This window comes from Episyrphus balteatus, chromosome 1 (assembly GCF_945859705.1).
Source record: "Episyrphus balteatus chromosome 1, idEpiBalt1.1, whole genome shotgun sequence".
In the NCBI taxonomy this organism is placed as follows: Eukaryota; Metazoa; Arthropoda; class Insecta; order Diptera; family Syrphidae; genus Episyrphus; species Episyrphus balteatus.
Genome location: NC_079134.1, coordinates 48,424,941 through 48,444,492, shown reverse-complemented (window position 1 = coordinate 48,444,492; position 19,552 = coordinate 48,424,941). Strand labels below are relative to the sequence as shown.

The 19,552-nt window shown below is 32.6% G+C and overlaps 1 protein-coding gene across 6 annotated transcripts in view; it reads right to left on the bottom strand.

Moving 5' to 3' along the window:
* Positions 1-19,552, bottom strand: part of LOC129905136 (protein bunched, class 2/F/G isoform) — a 232,052-nt gene that overhangs the window by 34,950 nt on the left and 177,550 nt on the right. For all 6 annotated transcript variants that reach the window (XM_055980529.1, XM_055980532.1, XM_055980533.1 and 3 more), the window contains one exon: positions 14,926-14,977. In XM_055980529.1, the coding sequence (XP_055836504.1) occupies positions 14,926-14,977 (52 nt within the window). The remainder of the gene's footprint in view (positions 1-14,925; positions 14,978-19,552) is intronic.

Sequence of the window (19,552 nt, the reverse complement as noted above, 5' to 3'; positions counted from 1 at the left end):
TCGGTTATCAATTATTTGTTCAAAAATCTGTATGTCGCCTGGAAAGATTACCAGTTTGGAAAACAGTTGCTAGTTAGAATTTGCAGTTAGTTAAAATAGAAAAAAATATGGCCAAAGTGGTTTCCTTGTGGGACACCAGTCGTTTAATGAACTGGTATTAACAGAAAACTTCTTAAATCTTTGATGGAAGATTATAGCCGAAGAAAGCTTAGAGAGGATTCAAATAAGTTTTCGATGCAACGTTGTGGAAGAAGGAAAGACCTGTTAATTTATCGTTGAATAAGGGTTCTACGTGCCAATTATTTTCAAAAATAGTGTTGATAGAGCTGGACTAACTGACGACTGAACTTCAGCATTAATTATTTAATCTTGTCTATTACTAAATTCAACGATATTTAAAGTCTTTAATACAAACAACAATATTCAGTTTCTTTTTAATTTCAATATCTTTCTACATGGGAACAAAAATAGGAAAATCATGTTTTTACTTATAGTCTTTTGTATTTTTACCGCCAAAGTAATTGGTTTTATAAATTACTTTCCCGTTTTATAATGAACTTACTGAACTATTCAAGGAAATTATATTCTTTTGAAAATGTTAGGTCTATTACATAAAATTGCATTCGGTATATCAATATAATCAATGACATTCATAATAATCAATATAAATCGATGAATCATAAAGTTTTATATTGGAAATATTATTAAAATGCATTTTTACAATTGAAAAAAGAATAGAACAGTTATTATTTCCATTGTATTCAAGTTAAGACCTTAATGTCACAATAATATTGTAATGACATCAACGGAAATTTCTTATTTATACGCAATGTCACGATAATAATAAATAATTACTTAAGACATAATTTCGATACACAATGAGCATAGTAATAATAAATAAAATCATTTAAAAAAAATGATTGTCCATAGACCTATTTATAATATCAATTCAATGCATGATTTTTCTATAGAAAAATGAAATGTTGAGTTGAAAACGTCAGCAAGTCTAAGCCGATCAAAGACTGCATTTTACAGCATTATTTTTTCCATTTTTTTTTATTATCAACCAACCCAACTTTTATACTAATCAAGCAACCAACAATCACCAGCATGCCTTGACTTTTAATCATGATGACAGAAATTATTTTATTGCCTATGTGCGGGTATGATGGATATATCAAGCAGTATCAGCTGGATGAAAAAAAAAAAATGTCATAGATTCTAAGCTATTAGAAATTTACTACCTAGTTTGTTATTTTTTGTTTTTTTTTTTTGAAATAGCAATCGTATCCGGTTAAAGGTTAATTGTAATTTTACTTTTTTTTTTATTATTATTATTCGTGACGATGCATTTTTTATCAAACAATATGATATCATAACACATTCCAATAGATAATAAAAATGATATCTCAAAATGACAACCAAAACGCAAAATGATAAAAAAAAAGTCATAATGGGCTACATTTACGAGTGTTATTATGGCGGTATTATCATTTTTATCGTTGAAAGAAAATTTTGGGGTTCGAGTTCTTAATACAAATCCGTTCATTGGTAAATTATTAAAGAATTTTCTTTTTGAAAATGCTATATTCATAAGAAACAAACAAAATCTTTGCTTCATTTAACTTCTATAAGGTAACTTACCGAAGTCTTTCGGAAGTTCGGTAAAACTTCTTTATGCAAGAATATTTTTTTTTTTAAGAAGCTGTTCAAGAACATAACATTCGGTTTTTTAAATGCCTGTGAATAATTTCTTAAACCCTAGATATCAAATATTCTTTCTTTCTGATTTAAATGTTTATTTTAGCAAAAAATTGTGCAATAAGGAAGGTTTTTTTATCAATAAACTTCACAAATCAGACAACTAAATGTTCTGTATACAAAAACAAAACAAACACCTTACAAAATAGATGAATTCCAAAATCTTATCGCCATTTTTACGAAAACAAACATAAGTACAGTTATATAGAAAGAAAAAAAAAAATGCTTTAATAAGCGATAAGATTGACTAAAAACACTTGGTTAGGAAGATTGATAAGAAAATTAATATAAAAAAAATTATTATTATCAAGGCTCATAAAACGTGCACTGTAAATATGTATTGTATACGATTATGTACATTATATGTACATACCTACATTTTTCTATCTTTTGTTTACTACATATGATTTTTGCCAGACGGCAGATAGATTGCAGAAGTAATTATATTATTTTCTTATCAAAAATAACATTTGAAAGCAGTTCATGGGAGGAAAAAAATGTTTTCATTGCATTGTTTTTGTGTCACACAAATTATAAAAAAAAATAATACATTAGGTATATTTTTTTTCCTTATTTATATTTGTGTTGAGTCTAGGTACATATTTGGTGCTATGATAAATTTTAATATTGCGCTAAAAAAAATAGGTAAACAATGTGGGTGGTGGGGTAGGTACTTCAAATACAAAAAAAAAAAACATAATGTTATCTAAGAAGGTAATCAATCAAAAACAACAAAACAGAGCTTAATAAATCAATAATAATAATAAATTGAAAGCCTATTGTGTGATCAAAAAAAATATTTTGGGTTTTTTGACATTTTTCTTATCTGGAATGTAGATCAATATTTTAGTATTTTTTGTGCACTTTAGAAATTCGTCTTGCCTTGAAAATAAATATTATTGTATTATAGCATAATGCGGAAGTACAAATAAGTTAGATTAATGTTTATTTTATTATTTATAGTTTATAAGAGTTAATAAATTTGTACCGACTTGCAAAAAGGAGGAGGTATTCAATTCGTCTGTATTTTTTTTGTGTTTGTTACCTCATAACTTTGGACTAATTGAACCAATTTTGGTAATTCTTTTTGTATTGGAAAGCTGGTGGCTGCAATGTGGTTTTGATAAAAATGATTAGGTATTGAATAAAACTTACGCAGAATTTTTGCTTCAAAACTTCTTTTGAAAAAATTCCTTTTTAAATCAATCAAGCTATTTATACAACTCCAGTAGTAAAACTAAAGTTAAGGCCACAATTCGCAATTCAAAACATTTTAAAAGCCTATCAAGCAGATTTTCTCTAAACAACAAAAAATTTTATTTTTAGTCGACTTTTGTTCAGTTTGCATATCAATATCAATATCAATATCAATTTCAATGTCAATATCAATATCAATATCAATATCAATATCAATATCAATATCAATATCAATATCAGAATATCAATATCAATATTATCAGTTTAGGCAAAATATTTTTAAATTTTATTCAACTTCTGAAGATCAAGATATGAAGTTATTATTTCTTTAAAATTTCAGGCCCTTTGGAATATAGGAATAGCAAGAGCTCGAACCAATTTTATTAACAATTAAAACAGCTATTTTTCGCTTCAAGCTTTCGCTTCTATAAGACTTGCACATGAAAATCTGGGAAAACTACAATCAAGACTTATACCCTATTTAGTGCCCCGCTTTAAAAACTGAAATATTCAAGAAGGTTTGCGAGAAAATTGCGAATTTAGAAGTTTCAAGATCAAGCTAAAAGTCATTACTTCTATAAGACTTGCATTAAGTTTGTGCATGTTCGTTAAGGCTTCCTTAAATGCATTTTTTTGAAGATGAGATTTTTGGAAAAAATTTTCATTGAAGCAAAAAAGAAGCAAGAGCTTCTATAAGGCTTATAAACGAATATATGGCACCAAAAAATACATATTTTAACTAATAATGCCTATAATATCTGCCCTAAAAAAACTAATATGTTAACATATCCAACATAACTTTGCGTAATTTGTTTTCTTAAGAATTTTAAAACTGCTTGCTCATAATATTTACATTTCTACTAAAAATCCTTCTTTTTTGTTTTGAATATAATAAATTCATTTTCAAAATAAAAATACTCATAAATAAGTTCATAATATACAGTTAGAAACACTACAGCAAGCAAACAAGAGAAAAAAAACAAACCCCAAGGACGTTATGCTATACAGACAGCAACATAATGGACAAAATAGACAAGCCCATCGTTTAATAGCCCAGTTATAAGTTTCATACATGAGTACATTGTGTATCTACTTAAAATGGATTCAATGTTTTTGTTTTTGTCAGGTTTTCAGGCTTATTTTTCTCCTTTATACTACAAGCATATACATGTTTGTATATTGCCTGAAAACAAAATTGTGTGACAAGTGAATGGCAGCCATGTTCGTTTTTAAAATATATGTATATGACCATAATGTACAAAAACGCTTGATGACCTACTTAAATCCAAATTTACCTCTCTGCAGTTTTGTAAAAAAATAAAAATAAAAATTGTATTTGGCCAATGTGTACAAGAAACTCTTTGTATTTGTTTACAATTATTCAGCTTTTACGAACCGAGTTTTCTTTATGTTTTCTTTGGATTTTGTGTATATTCTTTCTTCATACACACATTTATACTAGTTTATCCTGGTTTTGTCTATTTGAACGCGAGTATACAAACATATAAACAAAAACTTGCCGGATGTATTAAAAACGATGTAATGGCGTATTTATACAAAGTTAACGATAATTTTTAGGTCAAAAAGAGCGCGAAACTTTATGGGCTATATAAAAGTTAGTGATGGATGGTTGGGTAATTAAACATTACCCAGAACAACAAACGTAATGGTTTGAGATGCAGTTTATTGTAAAATAGACATTTTTGTGTTATAAATTAATTTTATTTTTAGAATTAATAGTTTTGTATAACCTCAATACCAAATTTCTGAGAATTGAACACTTGTTTAGACTCGAAAGGGAGGATATATTTGAGTTATAAGACTGTTTTTCCTTTGGTCGATATGAATTATGTGTGTAATAGGTCAATTTTCTATTTAAATTACCAACTATTTACACAAATTATGGTATATTTTAAGGAGCTAATTTTTTTTTTATTGAATTCGAGGCATAATTTTCGGCGTTTCCTTGGGTTTTTGTATTGGGGATTTGTTTCCAGGGCTTCTATCATTAAATGGTTACGCTCTTTATATCGTTGAATTAGTTTCAAAAATTGACTTTTAATTCCATCACTAGATCATTTGGAGAATAGAATGTTACAAAATTGAAACTGATGAATCAAATTGAATAAAATTATTTGAACTGTCAATTTAATTGTAACTTTGTAACCGAATTGTTTGCTGTTTCCTTTGAAATTTATTCTGGTTTCGTCATCACTTTTCTAAGCTTTTTAAAGTGCTTCGAACTACTTTTACTATAGAATTGATGGCGAATAAACCAGAAGTTCTTTGTAGTAGAAACTACTCTTAAGAAATCTTTTGTTTTTTGGAGAGTGAATATATCAATTAATTCAAAGAGTGAAATAGGATTAATGCAAATATTTTAAGAAGGACTCCAGACACACAAGAGAACAAGCAATCGTCGAACTATATAAGATACTGCGATTGATGAAAGGTCTAAGAAAGTAATGGACTTCAACAGGTTCCTATGTCAAATAATTGTGGAGCGAAAAACCTTTATCAATGAGTCTTAGAAGTTAGCTTTTTTACCAATCAGGACATAACACTCCATAATTAGCTATAAGGATATCCAGATACCACTACAACTCAATAGTCAATTCAGTTCCACTTGATTTTGCTTAACTTTGATATTGAAATTTCGAAAGATAAGTAGTTAAAGGTTTGAAAAAATTATAGAGCGAATAATTGGAATAGAATATCTAGTGAATTGTACAAATATGGTGACAAAAAAAGTAACACTTCATCAAGCCAAGTTCTTTAATTAATTTGAATTTTTACAAAGGGCCCCATTTTCTCTGAATGAATATGAAACATTATGAAAAAGCATTCGATCGACAACCACGAGATCTGATATGGGTGGCCCTCAGACAACGAGGAGTTCCGGAAACCTATGTGCGGATAATTATGGACATGTATGATGGAGCAGTAACTAAAGTAAGATGTGCAGCTGGAGTCACCGAAGAATTCGAAATCACAGTAGGTGTACACCAGGGAAGCGTCTTGAGTCCTCTGCTCTTTATTACCGTTCTTGATTACCTGCTTGAAGGCAAAGTGACGGACCCAAAAGTGCATCAGTTATTCTTTGCTGACGATGGAGCCATCATAAGTGAAGACCCGATATCCCTGCAACGAGCACTTGATGTATGGGTGGATGTTCTAGAAGGTAGTGGGTACCGCATAAGCGCGAAAAAGACAGAATACCTATGCTGCCCATTTTCTGATCCACACAGGCCTATTCCTGACATTTATTTGAATGGTGTAGTGCTTCCCAAGTGTGAAAAGTTTAAATATCTGGGGTCTATGATAAATAACGAAGGTACTTGTGATGACGATATCAATCATCGCGTAAGCGTAGGGTGGATGAAGTGGCGGGAAAATTCTGCCATCTTCTGTGATCGAAAAATGCCCCCTAAGCTGAAAGGAAGACTCTACACCGCAGTTGTGCGTCCAGCACTCACATACGGTTCACAATGTTGGACAATGTACAAAAAGTATGAGAGTAAGTTAACGGCAGCTGAGATGAAGATGCTTCGTATGACAGCAGGAGTAACAAAGCTTGATAGAATTAGAAGTACGAAGATCCGAGGAAGCCTTCATGTTAAAAACACCATCTCCCAAAAAATTTAACACGACCGACTCAGTTGGTATTGCCATGTTCAAAGGAGAGATCCTGAGAACCCCGTCAAAAAAGCAATATCATACAACGTTCCAACACGAAATAGAAAGAAAGGTAGGCCTAAAAACTCCTGGTACAAGCAAATGCAAAACCACCAGCATTCAGTTGGCCTTAGAAATGGAACAATACAAAACCGGGAGGCTTGCCGCCGATTTCTGAGGTCAACCCGGCGAACCCCACAGGCGGATCACTAGTGTGAAGCAGTTACGTGGGATAGTTATGATCCCCTCGACATCGAGATCATAACAGCGCCGAGAAAAAGGAAGAAGAAGAAGAAGAATATGAAACATTATGGGGCACTTTTGATTATTTATTATAGAATCTTGAAACTTGGTAAATTGGTAGTGGTGATGGTTTATACAAAGGCACAAACTTTAAAATTTGAGATTTTCAATTCTAGGGTTGCCTGTATTCTTGTTTCTCTGCTGAGGGGTGGTTAAATAGTTTACTTTGGATATTAGTTACCAATAATAACAAAGTACACAACAGTAATAATTGCATTTGAAGGATGAGCTTCTGAGTCTATACATTTTTTGTACTTTTTAAAACATAGAGAGATTCTACGAAGAAAACATTTTCGAGTTCTGAGAAAACACCGAGGTTATGCTTGCGCTAGAATGGAAGCAATTTTGAATGAAACGCAAATACACCTTTGATTTAAAAAAAAGGGCTTTCAATACAAATGGTATAAGGGGTTTCCAGGATAAGGAATGGACATTAATGTTTATCCAGACCATACCTCATTGAGTTCTTCAGAAATTAATGTCAATTCTAGGAAAACTTTTAAAAGGATTGTCGCTAACAAACGAAAAATTCTTTGAAAATAGATTCCTGATTCAAAGTCTGTAAACATGAAAGATGCACAAAAGCTTTCCTCGGAATTTTTTGATTTATTTTAATAATATCTTCCTTAGAAGAGACAATTCATGGAATTAAATTATTGGAAGTGTTCAGAGGAACTGTATGAGTATTTTACTGAAAATTCCACTACTACTACTTATTTATTTAATTTTGAACTTATAATTTGCATTAATATTTTTTCTTTGCTAGAAAAAATGTGAATATTCTACACGTCAGCATAACAAACCACCCCCGTTAAAAAAAAAAAAAAACTGATTGTAGAAAATAATCAACAAAAATATTTAATTCAATGTTAACACGCTTTTTTGATGTCATATTTTTGTTCAGAAATAGGACACATGACTATAATACGAAATCGTATGTTTCAAGGCGCAAGTTTGCATAAATAAATCAGTCTTTTGTTTGCTGTGTTTTGTGTACTCCCATTAATATAGTTATCAATAGCCTGAGAAATTGTGTTGAAAGGTTTCAATAATTTGTAATTTATCTGAACCTTAAGCTCTTTCGTGCTTTTTGTCATTATTTTAGATCTTATAAATTGTTGCAGAAACTGAAGTTTCGATAAAGCTGCGGTAAGTGTTTCAAAGAACTTCTATAAACTAGCTTACCGAAATTAACTTCGTTACTACAAAAAAAACCTAAAGAAGGTGTTAACGAATTAATAACCTCTATTAGAGAATTTCTTCTGAGGCAAGCCTTAAAGAAGCCTTATCGAAGCTGTTTGTTAACGAAGCTGTTGTTGGAAATTTAGAGATTTTGATTTCGAAAAAATTGGCATGTCTTTAAGCAGAGTTTTAATTTATTGGCTATATCAAGAAACAAGCTTATTTCTAACAGTTAATCATTTCAGAATGCAATGTCAACCTGCTTAAGCCATTCTTAAGTTTGGTCGATACAAAAAAAAAATTAGAGTAAAGAGAAAAGTTCAAATTTAATTAAATCTAAGAACTTTTGAACTTTAAAAAGTTTTGCGACAGTATAAAATTCCTAAAATTCTATAATTGCAACCCTAAGCCCTAGACTGTAAGAGTTGCAATGTATTTAAATCAATTGAACTGGAAAACAACATGCATATGAATTAAAAAAAAAGCCTCATGAGATTAAAACTAAAAATAAAGGTACATGTTGTTTTTAATGTTGTGTGTCGGTCGTATCATTCGTCGTCATGTGTAGGAGGAGACAAGAGGCAAGGTTACGCACATTTGCGCCAACGATGAAGAGAAAGTTTTTTTGTCTTAATTCGTGTCGCCTCTGACTATATGAGAATACGCCGACGACGACAACGACGCGACTCGATGTCTTCGCGGTCATGTTATATTGCGGGTGTGTCGTCTTTGTAGTCGACGTCGTAAGTTTGCGGTTTTTGAGCCACATAAAACATAGCTCTTTTAGTGGTTAAACCCACACACACATTCAAATCCATTCAATGCAAAAGATTACCTTGATAAAATAGAAAATATAATAAAAATAGAAATAGACGCGTGTAACTTAAAGCCTCTTAAGTACTTTTACCTAAGCAACAAATGCAAAAAAAAAATGTCTAATACTTTCGAGGTTGTTCACATACTTAGAATTGGTAATTAAATTTTGTATTGTTGATTGACGACGATACATGACACATTAGGATAACCTTTCTAAAAAAATGTATCCAATAAAACGGTTTTCAATCGAAGGTTTGGTAAAGGCTTGAGATACATCTTCTTTCAAGAGTCTTATTATTTTAAAAGTAACAATGGAGGTATAGAAAGCAACGTTCAAAAAAATTTGGTGAAGTGTTAAAATGACAAGCTATGATAAGCCACATTTTGTCCAGAAAGTACAATATAAATGGGTTTAAAACACGTTTTCAAACTTGTTTAAATAAGAACTTTTGGAGCCATTATGTCTGACACAAGTTGAAAAATCCCCTTCATATTTTTCTGTTAGAAGTTTTCTTTGGGACCAAAGGTTGCAATTTGAATCAATCAACAACAAACTCTCACTTAATTGTAAATAACAGACATCAATTTGATTTAATTTTAATTGCAGTAGGTAAGGTAGGTATACCCATTTATCATCAATTCAAGGTTTTCAACTTTTAAAATCCTCTCAAGTCTACTACTAAACAAGAAAAAAAAAACAAAATCATGAAACAAAACCAAAAAAAAAACGCCTGTAAGGTAAATTTGGTTACAAATTACCATTAGTAATTTTCAATTTCAAAAATGACCTATTACCAGCATAAATCTAATAAACATAAAAAGTCATAAATAAATAATGACAACAAAAATACAAAAAAAAAAAATCATGTTCAAAAACCAGAAACTTGAATACAATTTTATAATTGTTTTTTTTTTTTTTTTTTTTTTTTTTAATTTTAATTTTTATTAGCTCTTCACACAGCAATGCACTGACGTAGAACGTAAATGCAATTAACCTGTTTAATGATTTTTTTTACTTTTATTGCGTCAATTCAATTATTTATCTCTTGATGGTGATTTTTTGTGTGTGATACACAACAAACCTACATTTAAACCGGGTAGGTATGCTTATTTAGAAAAAAAAAAATTTTATTAAAATTGATAACTGCACTTAAACATTAAATTTATTTTTAATACATTAGAGGTTAATAGTGCTGATGTCATTGTAAAGACATAGCTATAAACAAATTTGACTTTGAAGGATTATTATTTTTGTTTTTTTTTTTCAAATAATAATGACAAGTTTTAGTGTTTAAACTTTGGACCAAAACAATTTTGAGTGATAGAAAAACATTAAACATTTGTTTTTAAATGGAGTTCTTATAAATAAGTATAAATGAACAAAAAAAAAGCTTTTAAAGTTTGAAGGACTTATTAAAACAGGGTATTAATTATATCTTAAATGATATGCATTTTTATGATAAAAGTTGGCCAAAATGTTTTTTCTTTTGTTTTTACTCTAGAACACGGATGTTTGGATACGGATTTGAGCTCAGAGGAAGATTAAAGTAATAAAGTCTTGAGCTGCCGCGATGTCAGCGGAAAAATAACGACAATGACTTGTCAAGGTACGATTCAGTTCTTGAAGCTTTATATGCGTATGAGTATATGCTCCGAAATAAAAAAGTAAGCCTCTACGTTTATCTCAAAAGAATCTATAACCAATGCCTAAAGAACGAAATTAGTATAAAATTTGGAGAATTGAGTTCTAAGATCAGGAAGAAAGATCTGTTGGCATCTAGTAATAAGGCTTGTCTCGTAATTCTTTAAGACAGTTGGTGATTATCTAATAGTCGGACTTGGCCTGGTTGCAATAAAAACCGATAACTTTGAAAGTGATGGAGAAATTTTTTCAGCTTATTGAATGAACAGATTTTCAGTTATTATCGAATCAGTACAAGTTCTACTTCTTGCTAAGCTTCACGAGCGTTTATACAAGCGAACAGAACTCACGAAGAGAAATAAATATAGCCTTCGTCAAAAAACTTGCTTTGGACCCTGCAAGAAATCCTATAACTGAAAAAATGATGCAACAATAGAGACATTAGTCTTTTGAACATCACTACTTGTTAGCTCCTATCAAGCGTTTTGTGAAAACAAAGCCATTGAGTGATAATTCAATTTGACCTAGCTCCAGGCCTAGACAGTCCACCATTGACAAGATATTCTTACTGAAAACAGTAGAGAATTCAACATCGATATTCACCAACTACGGTGGCTAATGATTTAGTTGGAAGAGACTACAGTAAAACTCCTGTACAGGGCAAGCCATCTAATAGAATTTTTTTTTTAATCAAAGGTTATTTTGACACTGACATTAAAAGTCTTGATAGAATGTCAATATAATATCTTCGCGTAGCGAAATAAATCGCTTTACGCTTGAACAACGTTGGGAATTATTGAAAACCTATTCCAAAGTAAGTACTTTGAGGCACAAACAGCGCGTTCTTAGCAAAACAATTTCTGGCTAAATGAAACACCTTGCTGTACGCAAGTTATAAGTTTATAGTTTCTTGAAACCTGGTATTCTAGTGAACACACTAGGGAATGTTCTCCGTCGGCCACCATAAGTTGCGCAAAGAAGAAAATATGGCTGTTGTAACTCGACATCGATCTCAACAGCCAATCATTTTTTCTGACGAAATGCATTTCCATTTCGGCGATTTCGTTAACAAAATAAAATTGTCGCATCTAGGGCTTTGAAAATCCAGTTTGGTGCATATTTTGGAGTGGTGAAGGTCACATCATTGGATCATTTTTCTTGAGGCTGAGAACAACGTTTTGGTCAACTTTATTACAGAGCTATGTTAACCGATTTTTTTTTTTACTGAAATTAAAGACATGGATTTAGACGACCTCTGTTTCATGTTATCAGCTATCTTGACGATATCAATTACCCGTCTTGAAGTAGCGATTTGACACCTTTGGACTTGTTTGTAGAGAACCGTGAAGGACCGATGTTAAATTTGATGATATTCACGTAACGGCAAAAACCAAGCGAGGTGATACTGTTCAATTTGTCTAGCAATTTCTTGCTACAAACATTGTAGCTCGAAGATTCTAAGTGACTAATTAAAAAAAAAAAGAAATTAAGTATTTCAAGTGCCTTCGGATAAATATCAAAAATTTGAAGAAATAAGGATTTCCATAAAAGTCGGCCTACCTTATCACTGGAAAACTGGAAAACTCTTCAAATGAGCTTAATTAAATATTTAGAAATCTAACTTTTGGATCTTACAATACACTTATTTTATGATTGTAATAAATCTTGTAAAAAAAGCTTCTTTAAATTCCACGCACACAACATTTTTCTTGAAAGGTTTTTAAGTACCTGATTTACTGTTTTATTTCGAAAATAACTTTAATACAATAAACTAAGTAAAATTTTATTTCCACATTAAATTTTATCTCCCAAGGTTTAATATTGGAATATATTATTGTTTTGAACACTTCAACAATATACGAGTGGGTTTGTCTGATTAAAAACAGATTTCACGTTTTAAATGAACTATAAAACTTAGTATGAGGAAATAATTTTTTTAACTGAGGTCACCATTTTAGTGATTTGAGTTATCTTCTTACAAACTTCTTTAACTCATCAAATAACAAAAATACTTTTAAATGAAACTTACATTTCCGATTTAAAATCACATTATGGGGAATGTAACATTATCAATTTATTAATTCCTTTCATTCTTTTCATCTTCTTTCAATCAAAAGCTTTCTATATAATCAGGTACTCGAAAAAAGAAATATTATAAATTTATAGTATTTTGTTTTTGTCGTTAAATCCATTACATTAATCTCGTTTCACTGACCTCGAATATAAAAATAGTATGTCAGCCCAGACAAGCGCATGTGTGCGTCCGTTTCTATCTATCGATTTCTATATTGAGAGACAAAAAAAAAACAATATAAACGACATCTCTTAAGCAATTGCGAATGATCATAGAGCGGATAAGCGCTACAGCAGCCTGGCTGTCATCATTGTTTATTATTACAAGCTCACTGACTGCACTTCAACCTTCACCAAACCCCATCACAGACAAAGTGTTATCAATCTTTTTTTTTTTTTATTCTTTCATCCACTAACCAAACCAACCACAAAGAAACCGGACATTTCAGCCAATCGAATCTTTCATTAAGAATTAACTAGTTCAAGCAGAAGGTGAAGGCATGTGAGAAAATTCATTCCGGATAAGGACGCTAGCTAGCGCTCTTTATGGAATAAAGTCACAATAAATAAACAAACAAGGATGTGATGTGATCCCCGAGTGCAGCAGCTCTTTCTCTGGCCATAGAAGTAGTGACGGCTGATGGCTTCAAAAAAATAATAAAGACCAAAAGACTGTATATAGAAACCACATCCGTTGAGCTGATTTTACAAAATCAATATAGGTACTCGTATGTAGAAGCAAAACAAAGATTGAAAAAAATGAAAAAAAAAAGGTTGCGTATACGCCCGAGTGACTATGAAGAAAAGTATGCTTTCCACAAAGATTTCTCTTTTAAAATTTCTTCGAAAGTTCTAGAAATTGCATCCTGAACAATAATGACCCGGAGTCCGATGCCATTGCAGCCAACAAAACAACAAAAACAACCACAACAAATAAAATGTTCGACACAATTAGGGATCACTTCAGCAACACTGCAAAATGGCAGTGGGCGCTCTCTATTTTTAGATCAATGCGTGCGTGATCTATAGACTTGTGGATCGCTGCTGTTCTGGGCAATATTCAATTCGATGGCGACCAACACAACGACGACGATGATGTCCGCCGTCAATATATAGTGTGCGCTACTCAATTGCGCCAATTTATTTGCGTGGCATTTATTGAATTAACGCATACTGTCAATTTGTTTTTGTATATTTTTCTCTCGAAATAAAGTGAGATATATTCAAAATGACGACTGACCGTTTTCTATGGTAGCGATTTTATGTGCTTTATGCGACGACGGACTCGTTGACGACGACGAGTTTTCATTAATTTTGATTAATTTTTGTAAGAAAATGAAACAAAATAATGGACTCGGATAGGTTTTTCCTTCTAGAAAACACTAAAAAAAAATTGTTGATTAGTTATTTCGATTGTCTGGTCAATTCAGTGGGTAATGGGTATTTCTGCACCATCTAGAAACAACAACGAGAAGGCATTTGTGCATTGCGTGTTCAGCATGCAGCAGTTCACTATATAGCTTCCAATTTGTGTGTCGTTGTCGGTATAAAAAGGAGCGATAATAATAAATCAAGTTGCATCGTGTGGTCGTCGCCTTTGGATGGTAATACAAAAAAAGAAGCTCATAATAGAGAGAGAGCCAAGACGACGACGACGAGCCGATGAAACCGACCCAATCCAATTGAAGCCATGTGAAAAAATGGAGAGGGATAAAATATTATTTTTGATTTCAATTGACGGAAGTTAAATAGTATATTGAAGTGGAGACTTTTGTTTTGTTTTGGGTTAATGTTGTTAGTTTTTTTTTTTTTTTTTTGTATTTTTTAATGGAGAATAAGTTTGCACCATTAGACAAATATAGATAGTTAATATAAATAAAAATGCGGAAAACACGTTTTTTTGTTTCGTTTGTTTTAGAAAAAGTGAGATAAATATGGCACACAAAAAACACGGTTTTCTTTTACACATAATTCCATTTTGATTGTAGATTAATAGTTGTTGTTGTGCTGTCACTGAGGAGAATAATTGTAATAATCGTTTTATGCAATTTGTTGAAGATATAAACTAATGTTACTTGTTGTGTTGATGGACGATTGTATCCATTAGTCAAACATGTTATATATTTTTTTTTTAAGTAGTTCGACCTAAAAATGATGATGAAATACAAAGAAACTACAACAAACTGGTCTTTGATTTATTTTTGTTGTTGGTAATTTTTACGATTTAGTACCTACTTTAAAATATATTTGTAAATAATTTATTATTTAAGACTTACCATAGCTTGTTCGATTTTGTTGTCGATGGCAACTGCACTTGTACCAGATGCACTGTAAGAAAATAAAAGAAAACAAAATACAATGAGTCAAAATTTAAAAAAAAATTATTTTTTATCATTTAAAGTACTTGATTTTTGCCTGTCGATATCACATATTTAAAATTATGGAAATTGGTTAAGAAGTTATGAGGAAACATAGAAACCCAAATATAAATAAACTACTTAAATACATAACCAAGCAAATATCATGGGCTGTGCCGGTAAGCATCACGAGTTTTCCTGTTAAGTATCACAGGTTTCTCCGGTAAGTATTATGAGCTACCCTAAAATATATCACAGGTTAAGTATCACTTTGCTTTGGTTAATATGACGGGTTTCCTCGGTAAATATCACAGGTTGCCATTAAAAGTATCACAGGCTGCCATGATAAGTATCACAGGTTGCCTTATAGTTTCACAGGTTGTCTAAACAAAATAAATCCCGACATATATCACAGATTCCCCTAATAAGTATAATGGATTTCCCAGGGAATTACCACAGGTTGCCCTGAAGTATCACGAGGTACCGTACAAAGTATCACGTTTGGCCTGAAAAATTTCCCCCCTATAGTTAATTATCACTAGTTACCCCTGTAGGTATCACAGGTTTGCAAAGAAGGTATAACAGAATTCCCTTGTAATGTCACAGGCTCTCCTGCCAAACGACATTTATCATGACCATTAGTGTGATGAGTATCACAGGTTGCCCTGGTAAGTATCATAGGCCCAGAATTATCACAAGTGACGTAACTCAGTATCACGTTTGGCCTGAAAAATATCACAGCCCCGCTAAGTTGAACATCATATGGCGGGTTTCATCGGTAAATATCACTGTAAATATCCGGTTAGAATCACAGGTTGTCTTGATAAATATCACAGGCTGCCTTGTAATATCATAGATTGTACCTGCTAAAAAAAAAAACGCTTATCCCAATACTTATAATGGGTTGCCTGATAAGTATCACAGGCTGCTGTCAACTTTAACAAGTCCCTTGATACCACTTCGGGCCTAAAAAGCATCACAGGTTCCCTCTGTAATTATCACGGGCAACACCGGTAAGTATCACAGGTTGGTCACATAACATTTGCAGAAGAGAATTTTTACTAGTATCATACTTTTTAGATAGTGACCTTAGAGGATCTTGGTTTGCGGATCATCTGTGCATTAAAAAGAAATTGTTCATGATTTTTTCCTGTAGAGGAATTTAATTCCATAATCTAAAACCAGAGGGCTACCAACCCGTTTCCAACAATGTTTCAATTGTCCAATCACGATTATTATTTTAAAAATTAAAATGGAATAGATGAACATACAAACTAAAGTACCGATCCGAAATATAACCTCCATTTGGTTTTGAAGTAATAGGGTAAAATAACAACACAAATCACATACAAACTAAAGTACCGATCCGAAATATAACCTCCATTTGGCTTTGAAGTAATTGTGAAATATTATGCAGGTTCCCAAAAGAAGAATGTTCTTAATAAAAAGAATATTTATTATATAAACAGGAACAATGTTTATTGAGCAAAAGTATTTGATTGAATGAAAAATATTAATTACAAAATTAATAAAACATAATTATCAGAAACACTATACATAAATTTAGTACAGTAAATATATCAAAGTAAATAATTATTGTAAACGTATATATTGTTAAAGACCAATATTTAACACGCCCTCTCAATACAAACGTTAACAATAAAGAAATTAATTTAGTTTTCTTAATCCAAGTGCTTCAGTACATTTCGAGTGAACTTCACGACTCAACGGCTTGGTAAGAATATCTGCAGTCATCTGATCAGTTGGTATATGTTGCAACACAAACATCCCAGCAACAACAGATTCTCGAACAAAGTGATGTTTGATGTCGATATGTTTAGTGCGTGCATGAAAAACATGATCATTTGCCAAGCACAGTGCACCACGATTATCAACAAAAATTTTAGTTTTAGCAAAGTCCAAAAATCCAAGCTCCAGCAATATACTTCTCAAGTAAATTGCTTCCTTCGAAGCTTCAGATAAACTTACATATTCAGCCTCTGTAGTGGAAAGGGCCACAGTTCTTTGTTTTGTTGATTTCCAAGAAATTGCTGCACCACTGAGTAAGAACACATACCCAGTATACGATCGACGATCTATGACACAATTTCCCCAATCAGCATCAGTGTATCCACATAAGGCTTCTTTCTTTTTTGTATACACAAGCCCAAGACTTGCACTTCCAGCCAGATACCTTAGCACACGTTTCGCTGCTAACCAATGACATTTATTTGAATTGCAAGTAAATTGTCCCAATCTTGAGACGGTATTTGCAATATCTGGCCTTGTCGCCACAGATAGATACATCAAGGCACCAATAAGCTCTCGATACGGAAATGTTTCCTGTGAATCATTAACTGGTAAATTGTCAAAACTTACATTCTTTTCGGAAGGTGTCGCAACTGGATTGCACTTCTCCATTCCATATTGTTTGAGAAGACTTAGTGTATATCCCTTTTGACACAGTTCAATTTTTCCAGCTTCTTCTTGATTGATTTCCAGACCGAGACAATATTTCGCCAAACCAAGATCTTTAATTTCGAAATCTTCTTCCAAAAATTTCTTAAGTTGCGATGATCTTTTGGCATCTTTCGAAGCAACTAATATGTCGTCAACATATATTAGTACGAAGATTCTTTCGCCCTCAGAATCATCTTGAAAAAGACACGGCTCATTGACTGTAGGCTTCAATCCAAAACTCAGTAACTTTTCTGTGAGTTTGAGATACCATTGACGACCAGCCTGTTTAAGTCCATAAATAGCCTTTTTCAACCTACAAGCATTGCCTCCATTTTGAAAACGGTTCAGCATCTTCTTCGCTTGCTCTCCAAAGTTTGATTTTTCCCCTTGTTTAGAAATAATTCTTTGCAATATCTCATGCAACATTTCAGGTACTCTCATCGTCACTTCTTCATTTAATGTTGCATTTAAATATGCCGTCACAACATCAAATTGCCATACTTTTAGGTCAAACTGTACAGCAAGAGCCAATAGCAAACGTAAAGTTTCTAGTCTTGCAACTGGAGCAAATGTTTGATGATAGTTAACTCCATGCTTCTGACTATATCCTTTCGCTACGAGTCGAGCTTTTCGTCTTTCGACCTGACCATCAGAGTTATGTTTGTTGGTCAAAACCCAACGGCACCCAACGACATCACTTTTCTTGTTGACCTCAACTATTTCCATGGTATCATTTTTGAGCCAACTCATCACTTCAGATTCCATGGCATCCTTCCATTCCACGCTTTCGTCAGTGCTCATAGCATCAGCGACACTAATCTCAACAACACCAGCAAACTCTTCACTTTCGTTTTCAGTTTCAGCAAGTATTTGAAGGTTTTCTTCTTCGTTTTCTTCCTTCGATTCTGTTGTTTGAAAAAGTTTTCTTGGACGCCCTCTGCTTCCAGTACGAAGTAAACGTGGCCTTCCAGGAGCTCTTTTAAGATCGGTAAGTGAATTTTGTACGTTTGATTCAGGTTTTTCTTCAGAAATAACTTCATCTATCAATTGACTCTGTTCTGCCTCAACTTGGCTTCGTTCGGGCTTTCCATTTTGCCACAAAATGAACAACTCATCTACTTCAGCAGGACAATCATTCGGAAGTTCTTGTGATTTCTTTTCAACGAATTTCAGATCACGACTATGCACAATTTGTCGTTTACTCGGTACCCATACGCGATATCCTTTACTTTCTCGCGGATACCCAACAAAAATTCCTTCAACAGATCTTGCCGCTAGCTTATCCTTGCCTGGATTTTTGTCCAAAATGTGCACCTTGGAGCCAAATGTCTTCAGATATTTTAATCGAGGAACCTCTTTATTCCACTTAGCAAAAGGAATTTCACCATTAAGACCACTAGTAGGACAACGATTTCGGATATGAGTTGCTGTTGCTACTGCTTCGGACCAAAATCCAGCACTCAGACCAGACTGTATCATCAAGCATCTAGCCATGTCCATGAGGGTTCGGTTCATCCTCTCGGCTAAACCATTTTGTTGTGGAGTATGAGGAATCGTCAACCTTCTCTTAATGCCTTTATCTGAAAGATATCGATCAAAATTAGCATTACAATACTCACCACCATTATCTGATTGTAGATATTTTATTTTTGCACCAGTTTGCCTTTCAACATAATTTTGATACATTTTGAACGCATCAAAAACGCCACTTTTTTGTTTCAGAAAGTAAACCTCGCACCATCTAGTACTTTCATCGATAAATGTGACAAAATATTTTGCACCACAGATTGATTCCTTTCGAAATGGACCAACAACATCAGAATGGATTACTTTTAAAATCTCTTCACAAGATTCACGAGATTTTGGAAATGGTGTTGCCACCATCTTTCCTTTAAAGCACACATCGCACTCAAGTTTTTCATGGTTTTTCGTATTAAAAGCAGGAATTCCACCGATTTGAATCAGCTTTAAAATGTCTTTGCTGTTCAAATGACCCAACCTTTCATGCCACTTCAACAGTTCGGAGCAATCAGGTCGGACAACCACTTTTGCGCAATTGAGCTGTTCTCTTACTATGTAAAGATCA